Genomic DNA, 25,102 nt, shown 5'->3' with positions numbered 1-25,102 from the left:
GTAAACAACATTAAAACAGACTTGAAGCCTTGAAAACCAGCACTTACACTTCGTATGAAACTTTGCTTCATGTCAGTTGTTCTTCCTTGATCCACAACCCATCATGTTATTGGACATATTCCCTGCTATTGTGACACACATCACATATTCCCTGCTGTCGTGGCACACGTCATGCCAGACTGACATCATGTCACTGGACATATTCCCTGCTATTGTGACACACATCACATATTCCCTGCTGTCGTGGCACACGTCATGCCAAACTGACATCATGTCATTGGACATATTCCCTGCTATTGTGACACACATCACATATTCCCTGCTGTCGTGGCATACGTCATGCCAGACTGACATCATGTCACTGGACATATTCCCTGCTATTGTGACACACATCACATATTCCTGCTGTCGTGGCACACGTCATGCCAGACTGACATCATGTCACTGGACATATTCCCTGCTATTGTGACACACATCACATATTGCCTGCTGTCGTGGCACACGTCATGCCAGACTGACATCATGTCATTGGACATATTCCCTGCTGTCGTGGCACACGTCATGCCAGACTGACATCATGTCACTGGACATATTCCCTGCTATTGTGACACACATCACATATTCCCTGCTGTCGTGGCACACATCATGCCAGACTGACATCATGTCACTGGACATATTCCCTGCTGTCGTGGCACACGTCATGCCAGACTGACAACATGTCACTGGACATATTCCCTGCTATTGTGACACACATCACATATTCCCTGCTGTCGAGGCACACGTCATGCCAGACTGACATCATGTCATTGGACATATTCCCTGCTATTGTGACACACATCACATATTCCCTGCTGTCGTGGCACACGTCATGCCAGACTGACATCATGTCACTGGACATATTCCCTGCTATTGTGACACACATCACATATTCCCTGCTGTCGTGGCACACGTCATGCCAGACTGACATCATGTCACTGGACATATTCCCTGCTGTTGAAACACACATCATGCCAGATTGACATCATGTCATTGGACATATTCCCTGCTGTCGTGGCACACGTCATGCCAGACTGACATCATGTCACTGGACATATTCCCTGCTGTCGTAGCACACATCATGCCAGACTGACATCATGTCACTGGACATATTCCCTGCTGTTGAAACACACATCATGCCAGATTGACATCATGTCATTGGACATATTCCCTGCTATTGTGACACACGTCATGCCAGACTGACATCATGTCATTGGACATATTCCCTGCTGTTGTAACACACGTCATGCCAGACTGACATCATGTCATTGGACATATTCCCTGTTGTTGTAACACACGTCATGCCAGACTGACATCATGTCACTGGACATATTCCCTGTTGTTGTAACACACATCATGCCAGACTGACATCATGTCACTGGACAGATTCCCTGCTGTTGTAACACACGTCATGGCAGACTGACATCATGTCATTGGACATATTCCCTGCTGTTGTAACACACGTCATGCCAGACTGACATCATGTCATTGGACATATTCCCTGCTGTTGTGACACACGTCATGCCAGACTGACATCATGTGATTGGACATATTCCCTGCTATTGTAACACACGTCAGGCCAGACTGACATCATGCAAACGTACCAAACGCTTTCCTCCACTATGCTGTCCATACACAATACACTAGATACAGTAGTTTCCTCAAATAAAATGCATCTTCAAAACAGTCTGTGAACATATTTTCAACATAATCAACAAATGAGAAGTATTTTTGGTCACAACAAACACTCAGCAGTTCGACAAGCATTAGTGACACAATCACAGATGAAACAACTGAGTGTAACATAACACTGCAAACATAGCCAATTCTACAATTTGGAAAAGATAATGACTCACCAAAAACATGGAATGGCAACATGTTAAAACACCAAACCAGCTCCTTAACTTGAGAAAATGTCCGTTTCGACTCCCAAATCCAGTCTGACATATACTGCCAAGACACACTGTGTGAATTATAGAATTTATTTCTGTGTGGTCAATATGCTAGAACTTCATTCCTTTGTCAAACAACTTATTTCACAATGACTCAGACATGGTGGTCGTTGCCATGTCAACTGGGAAAGTCAGATGTCCTGCTGTGACAAGCACACATGCTGGAGGTAATTAGATGAATATCGTACACCTGGATAACAGTCAACATGGTCAAACTGAAATCAGCAGGTGTGCTCAGATCAAACTTGCACCGACTTCATGTCACAGGAGGCATCAACTCTCCTGATTTCATAAAAACAAAATTTTGACAATTATCAGAGTCTTATCACACTTTTTTCCTTAATTTTGAGATTTTCCAAAATGTTAAAGTCCACTGTACATGGTTATGAGCTGCATGTTCCTCTGTGAACGTATACATCATGCCCTTGTAACACAAACTGAATTCTTCATGCAATGTTAGTCATGTTGCTTACATTCATAGTGGTCATGGCCTTAAGAATGTTTACATTCAGAGAGATAATTAAATTTATCAAGTTTTTGTTCTGTCATGTTTATCACATTCGTTGTGCTCATCATGTTCATGTTTGCCCTGTTCAGTGAGTCACTGTAGAAACACAAACAAGTATTCACAGAAGGTTTCAAGTCAATGAGCATTACAGCAAACTGTCCAAAGGAGTTCCTTATGCATGTGAGCAACATGTCTTGTACAAGTGGCCTTAAACATGTTGGTAATGTAGGGGTTCAAACATTCTTGAAATGCCAATAAAGCCACAGGGCAAGTAACTATAAGTAACTTGTCCTGATTAATTTTCCACTTGTCCTAACTTTTATGACATGATCATGATGACATAATTACGAAAGAATAAGTCAACATTGTATTAGATGTTAACATTTAGTGGACTATTTATTGAGAAGTGATAAATAGCAAAGAAAGATAACTCAACTTTATTACCATTGTGAAATTTAATACCTTTGTGACATTTTGAGCAGACATGAAATGAAATCCATGTTTATTTGCAGTTTGAAACCGTAAACAGAGATTGTCTAGTAGCCCACAGATTAGCATGATACCATTATCCGATTGCCCAAATAGATAACTGACTTGTATCTGGCGTTGGGTGAAGAGATTTTTGATTTTGTCATATGTCTTCATTTCTGAACAACTGCGCAATGTAATTACATAATTACATGGTAATTACATTATGACTGTAATTCATGAAACAAACCCATACTCAAATACAATGTCCCCATACTCAAATTCAATGTCATCAGTAAAATTCAAACAAGTAATCCACTGAAACTGAAGCAGTTATAATCTATATTTTAAATTCTATACGACTGTTTAGGAGACACATACAAACAAAACTTGAACCCACTGAATAATCAGATCCCCTTGAGGCCATTGTGACTGGGGACAACAGGAAGGACCTAAGAAACAAACAATGTGGTTTATTGTGTGTTTAGGGGTGGTGGGGTAGCATAGTGGATAAAGCAATCGCTCTTCATGCTGAAGTCTCAGGATTGACTCCTCACATGGGTACAATGTGTGAAGCCCATTTCTGGTGTACCCCACTGTGATACTGATATTGATGGAATATTTCTACATGTGGTATAAAGCTACACTCACTCACTCATTACATGTATTCATATGTACCCCTGTATTTATGTACAAGCAGTCTTGACATGAACTTAACTCAAGACGTTGTCTGTCACTGTGTTTTCATGTGTTGCCTTGTGGCCATGGAAATATTGGTCAGGTTTAGCTCTGAGCAAAGGGAGATAATTCAAATTTCTCTGCTGGTTTAACTTGTGAAACTTACTCATGGTGAAACTCTGCTTCAAAACCACCATTTATTGGTTTCATATTAGTGTCAGGAACGAAACTCACAGAAAACAGTTTGCAATAGATGACAGCAGCACCTTCCCTACCCCAACATGCATCAGGAATGAACTTACCCATGTCATGTGCAACTGAGTAGACGTTTTCCTGGGGGACAGCACGCTTGTTGACCTTGGTGTACAGGTCATCCTTGAAAGGTGGCGGTGGCACTTGTGACAAGGACAGCCTGCTGGGAGACTCTGTTCTCGCTGCTACTGCTGGTGTTGCTGCTGCCCATTGACTAGAACTGGAGTCACTTTGGAGACCTAGGCCAAATGGGTCAAAACTGTCTTGCTGACTGTCAGGAAATGGTTCATACATATCCTCGGACTGACCAGACTTGACTAATGTCTTCTGCCACCTATCTTCAGGTTTACCCCCAATTTTGTTAAACTCATAACACTCATTGGCAAAGTCAGAGTATCTGAAAGGGTCATCATCAAGAGGCACCGTTTTCGGTGTCTCCAGATTGGCAAACACTGTTGATGGTGTGGGTGGAGCACTTGCCTTTTCCCCAGAGAACCTATCACCAGGTCTTGGTGGAACAGGAGGAGCACTAGAGATAATGTGTGTGTCAGCTGGTAGAGGGGGAGGGGGGTGTAGAGGAGGGGGGAGCTCATATACAATGGAGGCACGAGGGTCAAGGGCGGCATATTCTCCCCACCGATCTGTGATGTTCAGCTTGGCCATTGGCGCGTCTGTACTGGACTCGCAAGTTGCAGAAACATCAGTAGTCTTTCCTGGAAAGAATTTCAAGAAACCATCTGGGTTGACTGGGGACTGTCTCTCTGCAGGAATGGCAGGAGGCGGAAGATGAGACTTTGTGCTGGTGCTTCCCATCCACACTGGTTCATAAGCGGACTCATCCTCCTCTCCATCTTTGTAATTGGCTGCATTTTCTTCAGCATTTAATGTATCAGCTTCCTTCGCTGAACCCTGTAATGTATGTTGTGGCCATCTACCTGAACCAAACAACTGATTTTCATCTACTGTTCCAGATTTGTTCACAACCGAAGCTTCAGGTTGAATGTTTTCATGCAATCCGTCCCACATGTTGTTAGGTTCTGTAGCACCATCTGGGTCTGATCGATGCAGTCCAAACACATCGGTGCCAACATTACAATAAAGCTCATCTGATACAGCTGGTGGTCCAGGACAAGATGGTGCCAGACCACCAGATGAAGCACTCTTTGCATCAGCATTCTTAACGACTTCAGGCTGGAGGACACACTGTCCAAGAATTTGTTTTTCTGGTCTGCTGCCCACAAACTCCTCAAAGTCATAGATTGGGTTCTTGTCAGCTGGCTTCAGAGCATTCATCTCAGCCTGTACCATGTCTTCCACCATCTTGGCAGCCTCATCCGCATCAGGGGGAAGCAGAGACTCATCCACACTGCCTGCTCGAACTTTAGTGTCGTCAGGAATATTCGACAGTATTTTCTCACTTGACATAGTCCGAGGTCTTGGTTTAGGAATGGGCCGTGCAGTTGGGTTAGAGACAGTTGGTGACAGTGCTGTCTTGACATTTTTACGTGGTTTGGGAACAGGTCTGTTGGGTGGAGAGTCACCTCCAAGTAACTTTTCTGACTGTCGAAATGATCCACTGCTGAGTTTAGGCGGCAATGCTGGGGGCTTGGAGTCTCCACCCACTGCACCACTACGTGCACCACCACCTGTGTGGCTGAATTTGTCCGTCATGGTGCTTACTCTAGTTACATGACCTCCACAGCATCTGAAACAACACAAATTTGTAAATGACATTTTACCAAACATTAACTGCCAATAACACACTCAGGAATAACAAGTTATAGTGAACATATAGTTTACGTTACAAGGCATTGCACAAATCATTACCACCCATTATAACAGTATTCATAATCAAAGGCCCATGAATAGTATGGTGCTACAAGTGAATTGTTGGCACGTTCCCATGATTCTATTCTATGCACAATTAGTTTACATATGATATTTAGAGAGTGAAGAGATTAACAAGAGCATCAAAGGTGTATTTCTCTCAATGATCACAACATACTAATGTCTACCCTCTGAAGTATACATATTTGAGAGAAAAAATAACTTCGAATATGTAAACAATGCTTTGAGACTTTCTTCATATTCAGAAATGTAGACTTGCCACATGTTCCAGACTTGCTTCGACTTTCTTGAAATATATTTGTTTCAGGGTCTGTACATTTTCTACTCAGTGAACACATGAATGAACACTGGCTATACTGGTTTAGAAAGTGGAAAGTGATCAGGCCCTGCTCAAGCCTCTGACTGACATTTCAACAAGTCCGGTGAAACTTTCCATAAACACTTTTACTAGCATCATTTACTGAAATTGGCCAACAATATGCTGACCATATTACAACATAACTAATATGCATGAAACTACCAACCTTACAACTTACAACAGCACAAGTAAATAGAAGAATTATTTCCAGGACAAGCAGTTATCTGCCTTGCATCACTAAGATGTACATTCCCCATCTTATGTACAGTATGTCTGAATCAACCACATCTGCCAGAACTGAATCTTACCCATCTGAAGAAATTTAAATGTCAATATGTGAAAGAAGTGGAAAATAAGCTAGTGGTAGCTATGATGGAAACATTTTCTACACCAAGAATGAAATCTTGAGAAAACCTGAAGTAGTACAAAAAATAACACAATCCAATTCTGGCTATGACACAAAGCATCAACTTGCTTCAACCATTACTAGACCCAATGAAAAGTTGTGCCAGTTCACACCTCTGAATGGAATCATACTTGACTGTTTTGTTTCAATAACAAATTTGTGTAAACAGATAAAGAAAAGGGAGTGTAAACATGAATCCCAACAGAGAACGATTCTCAAACCTGGAATGTCTGTAGTCAATGTGTCACCGTGTGGGAGGTAGACTGAAGTTTAACAGGAAGTAAACTGTTGTTGTATTAGACCAGGGGAAGCTACTTCTGCCTGACTAAAGCATCACCAATAGTTTTAATTTTATTTGAGGGAGGAAGGGGAGAAAACATATTTAACTAGTTATGGAGGAGGAGGAAAAAAAAACAATGTAATTTTAGCACAGTGTACCTGTGTTGACTTGTCTTTAACATAAGATTGTGAGAGTTGAACGGAAATCTGATACAGACTCTTCCAAACTTGATGACATTGCTTATCAGTTTATAAATATCTGTCAGTCTTACAATTTAAACTGTAAGTATTATAATAACACTCCAATGTCTATGAAGAAACATTTCATATTATGTATCAAGTAAAACTTTCTTACTTTGTCAACTTTTTCTCCTGTCATGTTTTCCCAATCATGCTGTCTTGAACAAACAACTTTCTGGGAGACATGTTTTGAATGTGCGATGGATTTATTGTGACTGTTTAAACTTAATGACAAATGTAACTGATGAATTCTGGGCTTTTCCACCCTCCACCCGTGAAGGTTCCAAGGGAATTTACACCGCACTCAGCAAAATTACAGCTATATGGCAGCAGTCTGTAAATTATCGATTCTGGACCAGACAATCCAGTGATCAACAACATGAGCATCGATCTCCACAACTGGGAATCGATGACATGTGTCAACCAAGTCAGCGATCCTGACCACCCAATCCCATTAGTCGCCTCTTACGACAAGCATAGTCGCCTTTTATGGCAAGCATGTGTTGCTGAAGGCCTATTCTACCCTAGGATATTCATGGGTCTCAAACACTTGAATGCTGATGTTCAAAGAATTCATTTTGTGAAAATCTAGTTTCTGGGCCAAGTTTGGAGCACTGTAAAATTTGTATAGAATGCCCCAAGGATATTGTATATGACCCTGAAAGGAGTTTTCCCTGAGAACAATGTAACCTCCAAAATAATGCAAATATGACATCTGAGGTTTATGTGTATCATATAAAAACAACATCTATTAAATACAAAATACAATCCAGTCAATAAGGCTCCAGGTCAGGCGTAGACTTGTCAAATCATCTTCAACTTGAGTTGGATAAATACTTTAATTCATCAAGGTTAGGGTAACAGCATTCTTACTGACTGCGTACATACAGGGGATTACACAGCGGTCTGTACAGAGACATGTGGGCAATACTACACAACTGGTCCACTACAAAGTGGCGGTCTGACTCATTCACCCATTTCCAGTGTGAATAGACTGACTTCAGTCACCGCTGACTCTCAAACGAAAGCTACAATGCAGGACAAAGTTAAACCGAGAACAGGTCAACTATAAATATTACAAACTATGACACACACTGAAATCTGACACGCAGCAGGTCATTAGCTGATCTGTTTCATGACAAAGTTCATAAAGGTTCCCAACCACTAACAGTCAGGAAAAAAATTATGAATACTGGTACATAAACTGTATAAAAATAACTACCCAAGTCAATGTGAGGAAAGGAGTACTTAATCTCATTAAGACCTGAAATCCTTGTGTCATGCAAAGAGAAGGACCAAGCTAACTGTTGTGTTACCATCTCTCTACTGGTTGTTGAATGCCAAGGGAATTGATGTCAAGCTGCTGACACTTACATATAAGTGTGCAAGCGGAATAGTTCCAGTTTAACTCTAGGGCCTTATGTACCAGCCAACTAGAAACTTGCTGTCTGGGAACAAACTTGTCCTTCCCATATCAGTGTTGAAATCCTATTGTTACTTTTGAGGTAACTGTTGCACAGAAACAGAAGCTGTTTCACCTGTTTCAGTACTTGACAAATCAAAACTCACAGTACTGTGCGATAGTACAGGTCAGCTGGTATAATCCAAATGTGTTATGGCTGTCTAACCATCAAGTTTGGGTGTGTCAAACCACAGGCTAATACCAAGAGCAAACGGTCACAGCAACACGGTACTAGGAACCTTCTCTATCCTTGGTCACAGCAACATGCTGCTGGGGACCTATTCTATCCTTGGTCACAGCAACATGCTGCTGGGGACCTATTCTATCCTTGGTCATAGCAACACAGTGCTGGGGACATATTCTGTCCTTGGTCACAGCAACACAGTGCTGGGGGCCTATTCTGTCCTTGGTCACAGCAACACAGTGCTGGGGCCTATTCTATCCTTGGTCACAGCAACACAGTGCTGGGGACCTATTCTATCCTTGGTCACAGCAACACAGTGCTGGGGGCCTATTCTATCCATGGCCACAACATCACAGTACTAGGAACCTATTCTATCCTTGGTCAAAACAGGTATCACTAATATGTGTTCCCTTTCAAACTAGTATATATTGAAAAACTGAGCATGTAACGATGGTAACAGTGTTTGGTGCATCATGGTTCCACATTTCTTACCACAAGTATGATGTCACTGGATCAAGCATTAAATAGAATTATGTAAATATCACAGTACAGTATCAACTATCCTTACATAAGACACAACAGAGTACAAGCATACCACGATAAACTTTCCTTACAACAGAATACAAGCATATCACAATATCTACTTGCCTCACAATGGAACACAAGTATATCACAATATCTACTTGCCTTACAATGGAACACAAGTACATCACAATATCTACTTGCCTCACAATGGAACACAAGCATATCACAATATCAGCTTCCCTTACAATGGAACACAAGAATATCACAATATCTACTTGCCTTGCAATGGAACACAAGTATATCACATTATCAACTTGCCTTACGATGGAATACAAGAATATCACATTATCAACTTGCCTTACGATGGAATACAAGCTTATCACAAGATTAACTTTCTTTATCATGGAATACAAGTATATCACAATATCTACTTGCCTTACAATGGAATACAAACATATCATGATATCAACTTGCCTAACAAAAGAATACAAGTATGTCACGATATCAGCCTCCCTTACAATGGAATACAAAAATATCACATCAACTTGCATTACCATGGGATACAAGTATACCACAATATCAACTTGCATTACAACAGAATACAAATATATCATCACAAGATCAACTTTCCTTACAACAGAATACAAGTGTATCACAATGCATGGTGGTATGGAGCTCAGGTCAAGAATCAGTTGAAGTTCAGCAACGTGAGCTCAGACAATCATTGGATGGGTGATTGTGTTTGACTGCTCGACTCCTGAGAGTTTCTGGGACTTTAGTCCTGCCGCACAACAAAGCACACGTATAATACATGTGGATTCACCTCAGGCAAGTGAGTTTGTTCAAAATTGCTCCTGTTCACGCAGCAGAAAAATGGGTACCCAGTTGGATGGCAGCTTGGGTTATCCAGGGTAATAATATTCAGTGTGCTAGCACTTTGAGCATGCTTTGGTGCATGGAAATTAGCACAATATAAGACTTCTCTTTATTATTATGTTTTAAAGATTAAGATAGATATGCAGTAGAGTGGGTTCGGGTGATCATGGCACAGTCAGACTGGTAAAGTTCATCATCAGCTCAGAGCCCTCGTCCCCTCTACACGTAGTAGCCCAGACAGCGAATGGGACTTCTTCCAGAAAACACTGCCTAGTCGAAGCCACCAAGAACTTTCCGGAGATTATGGAAGCTCCCCAACACTGCAGCCTTCCGCATTATCCAGAATGTCAGAAGGGCTGTGCTCCTGGTGGAGAACACGGGCACTCATCTGATCTGCGCCAAGAGATCAGGAGAACCGAGAACAATGGGGAGCCTGACGATAGTGTACTTGGGATGCAAGCGAGACATTTCAAAGGCGAGCTCAGCATATTTATCATGCTTTTCCTGAATTTTGCCAATCACATTGCTGTCAAAAGGGACAGAAAATTCTATGATATAAATAATTTTATTAGTTATATCAAAAAGGACAAGATCAAGTTTGTTGGCAGGAATTTGTCTCAAGCTGTATATTGGCCTATTCCAGAGAAGCTTAAAAGCATCATTTTCCAGGACGCCCTGGACATGTTCTGGGTGGACCTCGGGGTCAAAGCCACAGGCATGGCAGAGACGATAATAAAAGCAGCGAGCCATGCCATCACGTCTTTTAAGATATGCTGTTTGTGCCAAGGAAGGGCATCCACTGACAAGGTATTGGACAGTCTCTGTGAATTCATTGCATAGTCTACATTTCATATTCACATTTTGGTTAAGAATCACATTCTGGCAATTGCGTGTGGGAAGTGACTGGTCCTGAGCAGCAAAAAGGAAGCCCTCAGTTTCACATTTGAGACCAGTTGACTTCATCCAGGCAAAGGAGTCGGTTGGATTGCTGTTCTGTTCCACACACTGCATGTACACACAGAAAGCTTCTCCACAAAAGACCGACTCTGGGCAGACTTGGTGAAGGACTTCATCTGGTTTACTCCCATCACTGTACTGTTCAGCAGTACATCGCCATCAACAAAATCAACTTCAAATTTCAGATTGTGTCCACCAACCTTGGCACGCTTAAACTAGCGTTTAAGGAATTCCTTGCTTTCATTGTGAATCTTGACATGCATCACCAGAGGATCATATGATAAATAAATATGTGCAAAAGTACACAATAATCAAGTAATCAAACCCCATCCTCCAGAACTGATTGGCATATATAAACGATTAAGAGAGGAACGAGGGTGGTGTGCTCTGTTATCAGACATGATCCTTCTGATCAGGCGGTCAAGATTCTGGATGTCTTGTTTTGTCCAATCAACTACTCCAAAGGAATAGGAGAGGACTGGCACAGCAAAGGTATTGGTGGCTTTGACTTTGACGAGATTTATACTCTGATCGAAGTTTATCTTGAATCTGGGCATTCTGGAGCTTGTCTCGAACTTGCATTCCAAGATAAGTGTAGTCCTGATCTTCCACAAGATGTTCAATAACTCCTCCCCCTTGTAACTTGACCGATCCATCATCAGTTACCTTGCAACATTTCAAATGAAGAGTATTACATTTGTTGAGTCCAAAAGTCATGTCAATGTCATTAGAGAAGGACTCGACATGGAGAACCTGTTCTTTCAAATTGGTCTCTCCTTTGGCAAGGAGCTCAATGTCATCCATGTAGAGGAGATGAGTAAGATGTGTTGCGGATCTGTGCTGAGGAGGTCTAGGATGGTACCCTTCCTCCCTGTTGAGGACAAAACTCAAAGGATTTAGAGACAGACAAAAAAGTAAAGGACTGAAGGAGTCCCCCTGAAATATTCCCCTTCTGATTGGAATAGATTCCGAAGTCTGCACCTGCCCTTGTGGGTACATCTCAAATTGAGTCGACCAACAACTCATTGTAGACTTGAGTAAATCAAGTAGTCGCTCAGGGAGGTCAATACACTGAAGAGACTTCAGAATCCATTCGTGAGGGACAGAGTCATATGCCTTTTTGTAGTCTATCCAGCACATGGAGAGGTTGCGGTGGTATGTTTTAGCCTCTTCCAAAATCATTTTCTGTACAAGAAGTTGATCCTTGCACCCCCAACATCTCTTTCTCGCCCCCTTCTGCTCTCTGAAAATTATGTCATTGGAAGAGCAGTAAGATGACACGAGGTTTGTCAAACACCCTGTGAATAATTTGTATTGAGTACTTAGACATGTGATAGGGTGGAAGTTTTTGGGATCAGTCAAGTCTACTTTTTTGGGAAGGAGTATTGTGCGACCTTTGCAGAACCACGGAGGAACATCACCTGTGTCCACAAGAGAATTTAAACAGTGAAGTAATGGTGTTTGGACACAGGGAAACAGTTTCCAATACCGGTTTCGAATGCCATCAGGCCCTGGAGCTGTATTAGATTTGAACTTTTAAATGACACTTTTCAGGCAATCTGGTGAGATGTAACACACAAACGAACTAGTTACTCTCTCATGCATTGCATGGTCATAATCATCGACCCATGGTGCCTCCAGGTTACAGTTGCCGGGTACAGACCACAACTGTTTCCAGAACCTTTCATTGGCAGCCATGGGAAGCCGTTTATCATGCTCACCATCACCACTTGTTTTAAGTTGCCTATAGAATTGCTTTTCATTATTTCTAAAAACTTTATTTTGTTTGATAAATTTGGTTTTCTTTTCCCATTTTTTCATTATTATTATTATGTTTTACAGATTAAGATAGAAATGCAGCAGAGAGGGTTCGGGTGATCCTGGCACAGTCAGACTGATAAAGTTCATCATCAGCTCAGGGTCCTCGCCCCCTCTACACGCAGCGCAGACAGCGAATGGGACTTCTCCCAGGAAACACTGCCTAGTCGAAGCCACCAAGAACTTTCCGGAGAATATGGAGGCTCCCCAACACTGCAGCCTTCCGCCTGACGATAGTGTACTTGGGATGCAAGCGAGACATTTCAAAGGCGAGCTCCACATATTTATCATGCCTTTCCTGAATCTTGCCAATTACATTGCTGTCAAAAGGGACAGAAAATTCAGTGATATAAATAATTTCATTGGCTTTATCAAAAAGAACAAGATCAGGTTTGTTTATTATAATAATTTAGTATTATCATGATATAAACTTTCCTTAAAACAGAATGCACACATATCACGATATCAACTTTCTTCAACAGAATACAGGTATATCACAAAGTCAGCTAACCAAACCAGTATATAGCAAATATTTCTGCAGCCATCAAAATAACCGAGTATTCTGTGTTAAATAATTAGGATACTGCACAGTTATACACTATCGTTAAGCCCTTTCAACCAAGATGTATAAATACATCCACCATCTATGCAGACATGGATTTAACTTCAGCCAACAGTACACATTCCTTTGCCACTGTACTGCAGAGTTCAAAGACAGACTTTGAAACATAGTCAAAGATCAGGAACGCCTTCCCAGTCCCCTAGTAGAATACATAATTTGACACTGGATTACCACACACCTGAAAATGAAACCCAATACAGATGGCATCTCTCGCTAGAGGTGCGATGGGTTAGCCTAATGGTTAAAGTGTCCCATCATCAGACCGAAGACCGTGTCCCATCATCAGACCGAAGACCGTGTCCCATCATCAGACTGAAGACCGGGATATATCTTCCACATGGGTACGATGTATGAACCCATTTGAGTGGCACTTATACAGTCCTTCAAGATAAGGCTAAGAACTATTCAGTCACCCTTCATGAAGCTTGTACCTTTGAAACTTATGGCAGGACTACAATATTTCTGTTTATATAAAAAGGTAATATTGCATCTCATCAGAGCAATCTTTAACATCAGACCAATGCCCCACTGAAAGTGATATTCCGACTACATTTGAAACACTGAAATAGTAAAACCAGTGCCCATCCCTCATACACAGCACCAGCACTGGGATGGATGTACTAGCACAAACACCAGCTCCCCGACCCTTGAACTCAATCAACAAGTTCCTCACTCCAGTTACACACTCACCAGTGTGTGAACCTGATATGATGACATCGGCTGCTTCACAGACCAAAAAGAATATATCCAATAAGGGGTCTAATCAAGTACAGAGTAATCAAGTAAGAATAGGATTTATAAAAAGTTAAGGACTTTTGTGGGCTCATTTTGGATTTTGTTGTTGGCGTATATTATAAATGTGGTAACTTTTGCGTCTGGACTAAATGTCAGTGACCCTTTGGCATGTAGCTCTGAGCCCGCTTGCACAGAGCAATCTTAGTTACAATCAACTAGGTCCCTACAATCAACTTTACAATCACCATACAATTGCCCTAATCCACTTGCACAAAGACGATCTTAAGACAGCATGGATTTAAGTTAGCAATCTTAACTAAGATCGAACTCTTCAACGTTGGACGTAGAAATTTCTTAAACTCGACTCCTGTCTACAGTTGTCTTCAAGTGCGCATAGCATGCAGCGAAAACACGTGAAACTGGTAACTGCATGCAAATTACATTCCTTCCTTCATCACACTTTGCTGATTTTTCATGACAGCAAAACAAAAAAACAAACAACCTCCCCCCTCCCCCAACAAACCCAACCCACAAATCTTTGAAGGAAATGATAACGTTGAAGAAGGAAGCGATAACGGGAAAGGTAAAATGTATTATCACTCATACCTCAGGGGTTATACTCTAATCTTTCTACATTTTAATTTTTTTATGAACTAAACATGTGATACTGCAACCACAGAAATATCACGTTTTATGCAAATACTGAAATACAAACAAATACATAGACAAATTGGGTCTTGAGTTATTGACCTAATAATCATGAAATTTGAAAGATAACACATTAATAAAATTTCCTTATGATATAACACCTAAATGCACTATGATTTGTCAGTTGAACATAGTTTGGCAACTGGTCGGTGTTATTTGGAGTAAAATCCCAAATATATCCAACAAGCATTGGATTTGTAAAGATATGAAAGTGTGACATGACTGTGGGAGTGTTGTGGAAAATTCATGACAGGGAAATATGAAAACATTAGTACTTCGTGTGTGTTGTATGTGTTGTTAAATACTCATCCACAGTATATTAATTACTTTATGCTATTTTGTTGACAATTATTTTTTTGCTTTGTTAAAAAAACATTTTAGGCAAATTTCACATACCACAGCTAGTGTATTTTTCCCATTTGAAGAATACTTGTATCATATTTAAAATGCATAAATTAAAACTCTTGTCTCTCGTCAGATTCAATTTTTACAAGTAGAAAAAAACAGAATTTTGTACGTTATCCTACTGTAGATTATTTCAATGATAAACTAAGACAAAATCATTAACCGAAAAGAAATATGTGGATATTTGTTCTGTGACAACAGAACATGCACTGTATTTGGGCATGGCAGATTTTACGGCAACGGCATAATCTGCAAAGGAAACTACTCCCATCTTGTGTAAAAAAAGATTAACTGCCCTTGAGTTATTGAAAAGATCATGGGCACTGCTAATCGCATAAAGACACCTTTCGTTACTATCCTTTCCTTGTTTATCAAAAAGGTATGGTGTTCATACTTTTTCCAACACTGAATCGGGTGAGAATTGTACTCTATGATATCAACTCGATAATGATGCTGTCCACTACCTCAAATAACGATATTTTAGACATTAAATCGATGTTGCATTCTCTGTGTCGTTGAAGTGTCGAGGCGGAACATACAGTTTTATGCAATATAAAAGCAATCCCCAAACATAATGCGAATTATTTGCTTGAAACTGACACAAACTTGCACTTACTGACTACAAAGTACAATGATCTTAACTCCTTACAATTGGTTCCGACCAATTGTAAGTTTTGATTGTAACTTACAATGATCTTTGCGTACAATCGCTTTGTGCAAGTGGATGGTGATTGTAGCCGAAGATCGCAATCTTAAGGATTTACAATGATTATAGCTCTAAGATCGTTTTGTGCAAGTGGGCCCTGGTCTGTACACTGTAGTAGTTACCTGTGCAACTTCCTGGAGAGTAAGTTTAAAGTTGTAAATAACATTCAACAAGTTTACCTGGACATCAAGGATGTTACCTGGGCATGCAGTGAAGCTCCGTTTCAACATGTTAATAGCTCAGATAACAGATACTGCAACAGCTATCCTAATTTATACTGTGTTGCACCTACCATGATATACTCCGAGGTCACCGTGATATCATAATATCACCTTCAACTGAGTTGACAGATGCTGCAACAGCCACTCACCAAACAGGATTTACTATGATATCCTCACAGAGAGAGGTCACAGCTGAGTTGACTGAATGGTGAACCTAGGACACTCTCCCTGGCCTTGGGATTCAGGTTTAGAACAGTTCATGTAACAAGTCAATTCAATAATCCAGCAATTAGTATCTGGGAATGGCCCAAGGCTAATAAAGCTTTCATGTCCAGTGGCATGTTGAACAAGCAGATGGTTAGGAGTAGCACATTCATAGTGATACTTACTTGTCACATGTGAATCAACGTTTCGAATATTGCACCAGACTGTTTTTTCCTGCAAGTATTGTCCAGTAAATTCCCCCTGGTGTAATCCCCCTTCTCAATATTCACAGGGACTACATTTGAACATTTTGTCAAAATTTATTTATTGGAATGCAGTGCTGCAGAAAGGATTTCCTTGGAAGGAGCCAGTTGGCTCTGAACTTGTGAAAACGTTGGCCAATAAGAGAAATTCAGAAAAACATGTGTCTTCATGGTCACTCTTACACACTTACAGCTAAAAATACAAGTAAATTTTTCTACTCACATAGTTTATTAAATTGTTTAGGGTTTTTATACAAAGGGACGAAAGTCAAATCTCTACTTCTGTTTGAAAAGCATGAAAGCCAAAGGTATGCAGATAACGACTGAAACTTGTTGTGCTCACTGACTAGACCTTGTAGCCCCTGTTTCCGTTTCATCTGCTTAGTCAAGATTTTCAAAAACATCTTCAGAAAAACCTTTTGACGTTCAACAAACCATGAAAGTTCGATGTTAAGCTCCATACAACACATCATGCTCGAAGCTCCTCCCCGTGATACAAGCTCCTTACATCAACAACATTACTGTTCCACAATGCAAAATATCCACACTAGCAATGTGCAGAGCTTAAGAAACCTTGTTTATAGTGGCTTATTTCTGGCTACGGAAAGGGACGAGTAGTTACGAATGTTTTGTGTGTATTACGGACTTTTAGGTAAGCTGACATTGTTTTCCTGAATTACTGACACTGTCATGAATTACAATAACCGTGTAGCAAAGGTAATTCCGCACCTGACGTGCAAAAAGGCATTTTAGCATTCGATGATTAGATGATAAATTTTCACCAGTTTTAGTGCGCACGTTTATGAATAAAGGGCCAAAGTATATACAATCTGCAGGAGTCAAGCAATTACAGTCTGGCTGCATCACTGGGAATGCAAGGCAGATCTTTTCATAGCCATCACGAGATTTTGCAGACATCACAAGAAAAATAGATACTAGGTAGAGTTACCTCCCTTCCATTGATATGCTTTCGCAAAACATCAGGAATTTATTTGCATCATGCATAATTCAATAGGCATTTGAGATAAAGAAGTACTACCACGAAGTACCGAATGAGTTGCCATTGGTAGCAGTGTACAATGCAATGTTCCTCGCTTGTAAGAGAGCTATACTGAAAACAACAGAAATCACTCAGCCAATCAGAAAAGGACATTTATGTGTGAGATGAGATAACATGAGTTGTTCACTTGTCACCAGCAAGGCGGCCCTGACAGACAAGTGAAGAAGGTATTTATCTTACTGAATGCCTCAATGTTAATTCTGAACTGTTTGAAGCACAGGTACAAATATTTTGGTAGCCATCACTAGATTCTGCAGACACAAAAACAGATGTAGCATTATCTCCCTTCCATCAATATGCATTTGCAAAACATCAGTTATTTCCATACATACATGATTCAATGTTTTTCGAGATAAAGAATTACTACCACAAAGTGCCAAATGTGTTTGACATTGCTAGAGGGTTACATAGAAACAGAAAATAATAGAGGAGCAGTCAGGCAATCAGAAAGTGACAATTATGTGTGAGATAAGGTGAAAAACAATGGGTGTGGATGTCTGATAAATGTGTTCAACGTGCCCATGTTGTCAAGTCATAAACAAGGAGAGACACTGGGTCCACTACCTGCTGTACAGTCATAGTATGTACACACCAACCACAGCTTGTACACATGTAAACATATAGCTTTTACTATCACACTGAACACTATACAGATTGATAAGCTCAAGCAGGAAGTATATTCACACACCTCTATTGGATATTGATCATATAGGGGAGACTGTTCTTCAATAGCATGTGGACAGTATCTAGCCAATGCCTAGATGTTGCCAAACTGAACATATCCTGCTGATTTTGTTGTCAAAGTTGTTTGCGCTTGATTAAAATTGATAAAAAATATCACAAAACACAAGCATCAGTAAAAGCACCAGTGATGTGATGAAGGTGAAAAGTGCCCTAAAGGTGTACCTGAGTAAGTAGACAGGGTTACACAAGACACTGTACTGCTTGTTAATCTGCTCTGAAGGAAGGGTGGGTTCACAGGGTCATTTCAAGAAACACAAGGAATTGAATCAACTTCCATGTAAATAACCATCCACCTGAGGTGTGAGTCAGCTGAGTTCAATGAAGTCATCGTTGTGAAGGTTCTAATATCTAACCCTCAACTAATGGTCACGATGATCAACCAAATTTAATCAACATTGCTAAGAAACTGTCAGTAGAATGCCTTCAGGAATAAACCTAAGATGTGTTTTCGCAGCATTTCCGCATCAAAGTATGAACTGCTGCTCACAGAAATTTGGGTTATAATGCAATATAATGCAATATAATGCAATAAATATTGTTATCACGCAAAATACTATTAAGTGAATCAGTTATAATCCACTTGGAATAATATCCCTGAGTGGTTGTTAAATAACGTCAGCCAATGAAAGCAAGTGTTTCTGAAGACCTTTCATTTGGTAACTATTGGAATTGGTTTTTGTTGATGATCATAAATGATCATGTCTCAGAAAAAATCATGAGCTTATCAAAACAGTTTACTAATATACAAAATAAGTAAACAAATTCAGCTGAAAATTCAAACACCCAAACCTAAAAGGGGCCGACCTAAAATTTATCTGGTGAGGCACTTGGACCTCCTATCAAGAACTGATATACTTCCAAGGTTTATCCCTGAGTATTTATTGATTATCTGCCAACTGACAGTGTGACACTGAACTGGAAGGTTATTCAGGGTATCATCAGAACTATACTTCCTCACCATGTATCATGTGTATCGCTTCTACCTTGGTCACTCACCTGCAATACAAAGTTGTTCAGGTGTGTCGCTGGTCAAGAATTAAAACCTATTAGGAAGATAATTCGAGGAGCCCATGAGTATTGAATTTTTTAAGTGAAATTTGACAATTACTTTAGAGACAAGAAATAAATACAATCAAGTACCAGGATTAACGTACAGAGGTTCACAAGTGTATTAGGTGTGTTCTTTGGGAAGTTATACTGATTTGGTTGTGTGCATGCTATGTGTACATCTGTGCGTACAAGAGGCCTCAATGAAAACATATCAGAATGGTTGTAAATATTTCAATAGGCCGCTCCTAAACCCCTCTCATGCCTGTTATCTGCCATATCCAACCAGTATGAATCAACATTGAAACATTCAAACTGTAGGCAAGAGTGGTTTCAGCAACATTTCAGCATTATCATGGTGGGGGACACCAGGTGTCGACTTCATACATTGTACCTATGTGAGAACTCAAACCACAGTCATGAGCATGACAAGCAGTGTACCCATGTGGGAACTCAAACCACAGTCTTGAGCATGGCAAGCAGTGTACCCATATGGGAACTCAAAAAAAACAGTCTTGAGCATGGCAAGCACTGTACCCATGTGGGAACTCAAACCACAGTCTTGAGCATGGCAAGCAGTGTACCCATGTGAGAACTCAAACCACAGTCTTGAGCATGACAAGCAGTGTACCAATGTGGGAACTCAAACCACAGTCTTGAGCATGACAAGCAGTGTACCCATATGGGAACTCAAACCACAGTCTTGAGCATGACAAACAGTGTACCAATGTGGGAACTCAAACCACAGTCTTGAGCATGGCAAGCAGTGTACCCATGTGGGAACTCAAACCACAGTCTTGAGCATGACAAGCAGTGTACCCATATGGGAACTTAAACTACAGTCTTGAGCATGACAAGCAGTGTACCCATGTGGGAACTCAAACCACAGTCTTGAGCATGGCAAGCAGATGCTTTTATAACAAGGTTACCCCTACATCCCCAAAATGTATATGTCTACACATCTATGGCATGTTCAGTGGACTGTTAATTACTAATTAAATTATTAATAACATCAATAAATGGATTTGTATATAGACTACAGAATACCAATCATTATTTTACTTTTCAAAATTATGGAATGACTTCTCACCAAATCAGGGAGTTATCAGAATTACCACATGTCTTAAGTCTGACAGACCTAACATCCAGACATTGACCATGACATGACCTGCAGCAAGTTCCAACCTCAACCTTTGACCATCAAACCAGGAAAAACAATTATCTGATTAAAGAAGGCTAATTTTGAAGGTTCCTATTTTTTTTAACAGAAGTCATTTAATCCCATGTCTCATATACAATATGGTACAATTAATAACACAAAACCCAGCATTCATGAAGGTGGACTGTTTCACTGACAGATGTTTTACTGACAGACGTTTCACTGACAGATGCTGCAGACTGTGAGCTGTCTACCAGTCGATGACCAAGCCTTGAAACATTCATGCAGCTACCATAAAGAGCTTAAGACAAGGCTAAGTCCTGGGAGTAAGTAGATAAACACACAGACCATGACATTTTCACTGGCAGCCTTGTATCTAGACTAACGCTTAGTCACTGAATATATATAATGTTGATAGCAACAAACAACCCATATAAATTAAAAAGGAGTTAAAGGGCGATCTGAGATTCTGAACCTGAAGATGGGGAAATCTAGACTTGCTTCATTTAGGGCTTCCGCATGGCAGGAAGGGCTACACAGTAGGGAAAATAATGTGGTTTAGGGACTGTGAGACAGACTACCTTGTGTCATGATACTGGGCAAGTGATGGTAGAGTTTACCTCAGCTGTACAAGTGCAAAATAACTGTACAATCAATAGTCACAATTGTACTGCAGGACATATATTGACAGTAAGCATGATAACATTAAATATAAACACCAACTTACCTTTCATGACAATCACAGTTATCTCACTACATTTTTTGTGTAAAAACATCTATAGAAATCAAAAAGATAACAATCAGGCACACCTTTGGAGGATGAAAGATAAGGGGCAAAGAATGCATGGAAATGTAGAGCAGTAGACGTATATCATATCTGAAATATGTTAACAGATTACAAGGAAAATATCATACATTGTAGGCTGGCAATGATTCAGAGCTTTGATGTGACAGACAAACCCTCTATGCCCTCACTCAACCACAAATACAACCAATCAAAATTATTGTCACAAGTACAGCTGTTGTGTGAAAGGTGCAGGAAGAGGAACTTTGAACTCAATAAAACTACAAACTGTGCTGTCTATTTTGAAAAAAAAGTCTGATGAAAATACTTGAGCAGTGTGTGAAATGTACCCTGGTCCTGTGGTCCCTGGACAGAAAAATTCATAAGGACCACTAACTGACGGGTTTGCATGTGGTCCTGGTGGCCAGTGAAATTCATAAGGACCACAAACTGATAGGTTTGCAGTGGTCCTGGTGGCCATTGAATATTGTATAAATAATTAAGTAAATCTATGAATGTTATTTTGGACCAGTGAAGGACAGACAGGACCACGAATCATTGTCCACTTACTGATCCCGTGGTCTAGTGGGAAATTTTGAAAGGTTTCTCTCCCTGTTTGAGTGAGTCAACTTTCCAGGAATCCTGCTATGATTATGGTAATGGTTTAGCAAACTGACATGAAGATTATGAACTGTTAATATTTATGGCCAGCCGAGTAATCCAAAAGCCTATTCAACTCTGACATCTCTGACTTCAAGCATCATGTGAATGTATCATTACCACCTCAGGACCATGGACAAAAAGTAAACCAAACTTAACTTTACAATAACAGAGATTTACTTGTATATCATGTGCTAAATATGTGTCTCAATAACACACTAAAGATTAATACTTCCACATAACAAAGTAGTAATGCCCACCCTGAAAGGGACTAGTCCGTAATACCTTAAACCCTTTATCAACAATTACTGTAATTTTGTATCAATTGTATGTTAATGTCACAAACAGTTTCTGTCTAAAGGTGCAACTGTCTTTAATAAAACAGAGTAACAAATAATTATGCAAACAATCATTTCCTTTTCTTTAAAAGAAAGTAAACACATTCTCTTTACATTTCTTGGTGCACTGCTTTATAATCTGCTGGTAATAATGAGTCAGGATAACACAATCAGCAGCATACACGAAACACATTCAAAATACTGACTAAAAGGGTTGACACTTTACTGTTACAGTGGTATCAAGCATGAAAAGTTAAGAACAAAAACAAAAATTCAATAGCCATTACAAATAAACATTATCTTACGCTTTACAGAAAAAAATGTAAATTTCAAATCAACCTTATAATGTTGTTTTTCACAGTCAGCATAGAACTTCCTCTCAACAACAGAATGACCCATAACGATCAGCTGAACTGCTGTCAGCCTCACGCTATATATGGTATGAATCACCCTCATTTAAATAGTCTATTGACCATATTTGCTGCTTCACCAGCAACACTTAACTGAGGATACAGAGGCATTCACGCCAAACTGCAAGTTTATCTGTCCAATGTTTGTCTACTTTTTCAGAAACACAGTGCATGCATCTTTCAACGGAGCATAATTATCGATCTAAATCAACATCACCATTTCTACTCCAACAACGTCGCTTTCCTTAAGCTCACTACAAAACAACTTAGTTTTGTTATTATAAACACTTTAATTTATATGTATAGTATATTTAGCACCGATAACAATGCTCACTAAGTTGGCAGTTTGATCTTCGCGTGTCAACTTGATTATCACATTCATTCGCTCACTGTCAACATACAGTTTGTCATCAACAAGTTAACGAGGCCAGTCGACGACGACCACACTGCGATCACTCTCGATAAATGAGCAATGTTAAGTTTAAATAATACGACAGTCAAGTGCATCTTTGCCTTACCTGTTGTTTAAGCCACTGTCCGGATATAAAATGCTGTCCAATGAAAACTTATAATTATACAGCAGTGGTTAATACATTGCAGGACATCCTGGATAAGTTGTCCAGCTTCCGGGTTTCTGCGCACCTGTTGAGGCACGGACTGTTCGTCTCCCAGATGTTTTGATTGGACAATATAAAGTATTTATTTTTGTTTCTTTATCTTTTAGTATTTTAGTGTATATTTTCATCTTCATTTTCAACTCAGATGTATAAGATAATATTACATTGTATTTAAATGTTTGCAAGTTATAAATTAAGAAAACTTTAACTTTTTAACAGTAGATCTATTTCATACAGTCTCAATATCTTATTGACTCCAAAAATATTCAGATGAGTGTCATTACTCTTTTGACAAGTTCACAATCAGCTGATACTAAAACCTTACATCTCTCATATTCCTGCCACATTCGTTTTGTACAAACCAAATTTAAACTTACAAATTAAAAGATTCCGAAATAGCAACCTTAGCCATTTGTAGAGCAAATCTCGATTAACCTTCGTGCAAAAGTGCATTTGTAAATAGATATATACAAAGTCTAAGCGATAGTTCAGATTCAGCATCACGGGAATTGCAACAGCTAAAACACATGAAAATGACAAAACTAGAAAATAACCATACCGTGCAGCAATATTCTCCAATCCTTTAGCGCCCGATCCAAACACGATAAATACTCAAAAGTTCAAACGTGCTGATGCTCTTCGCACAGTTATATTCTTAAAGTATTTGTCTGTGTTAACACAGGTCAAAGGTGATGCGATGTGTCTCTGTTTAAGAATTTGCCCGTGTCAAACCTCTAGCGAAGACACTGTAAATAAGTCAAGTCGAATGGGAGTTTAAAAAACGTGGTGGCAAAAAGGTCTACGAAAGGCTCGACTGGAACTTCCTAAGAACCTTGTGACACGTAAACATATTATTTGCCATGGAAAGATCTATCAGACGTGGTACACAATTTGCAGCAGGATAATTGTCGCTAAGTAAACAGCCCGTTGATGGTGATGTGCCTCCTACTGAGGAGTTCCGATGCGCAGCAAACACACGTCAAGGCATGTGCTGATGGCTGGGAAGAGACAGGACAGTTTGGACGGTGGCAATCTATGGATGGTGTTGCTTAGTCTTCCGGGCGCTCGAAACTAAAATCACAAGACCTTACGTCCTTTGTCAGTTCTGTTTTTTACCTGTGTTACCATACTGAATTTTATTACTGCTGCATTTACAATTGGTTTGTTACTTCAATCCGACAGCCACGCAGTTAATGTCATATTTGTAGATTGATAGAACTATGGAGCTGAGCGGATACACACGCACGCACGCACGCACGCACGCACACAATGCCCATAAATATGTGTGTGACTGCACAGATGCTGTCATAATGTTTATAATGATTGTATACAGAGCTGAATGACTATTGTCTTTGAACTTCACAACGAGATAGGTAGTGAAATCCTTTAAAATCTGTACATACGCAAGCTCTTGATTGAACCAAGCTCAGCGTTTTGATGTGACAAGTCGTAAAACCGAAATAAAGCATGGATTTGTGACCTATGAATAACTGACGAACTTGAATGATGGAAGAAAAAGAAATGTCGTCAGAGAAGAATTGTCGTCCATCTCACTGCCACCGTGAAACAGCG

General features: G+C 40.0%; 1 protein-coding gene across 1 annotated transcript in view; it reads right to left on the bottom strand.

Annotated features, from left to right (window-relative positions):
• The window catches only part of LOC137274674 (arf-GAP with Rho-GAP domain, ANK repeat and PH domain-containing protein 1-like), a 115,378-nt gene extending 91,831 nt beyond the window's left edge, over positions 1 to 23,547 (bottom strand). The window contains exons 1-2 of the mRNA XM_067808005.1: positions 23,432 to 23,547; positions 3,945 to 5,599 (exon numbers count right to left, since the gene is read on the bottom strand). Coding sequence (XP_067664106.1) covers positions 3,945 to 5,565 — 1,621 coding nt within the window. The 5' untranslated portion in view covers positions 5,566 to 5,599; positions 23,432 to 23,547. The remainder of the gene's footprint in view (positions 1 to 3,944; positions 5,600 to 23,431) is intronic.
• Positions 23,548 to 25,102: the final 1,555 nt, after the last annotated feature.

Source organism: Haliotis asinina, chromosome 2 (assembly GCF_037392515.1).
Source record: "Haliotis asinina isolate JCU_RB_2024 chromosome 2, JCU_Hal_asi_v2, whole genome shotgun sequence".
In the NCBI taxonomy this organism is placed as follows: Eukaryota; Metazoa; Mollusca; class Gastropoda; order Lepetellida; family Haliotidae; genus Haliotis; species Haliotis asinina.
The sequence above is the reverse complement of the archived record's forward strand: the minus strand, read 5'-3'. Positions and strand labels throughout refer to the sequence as shown.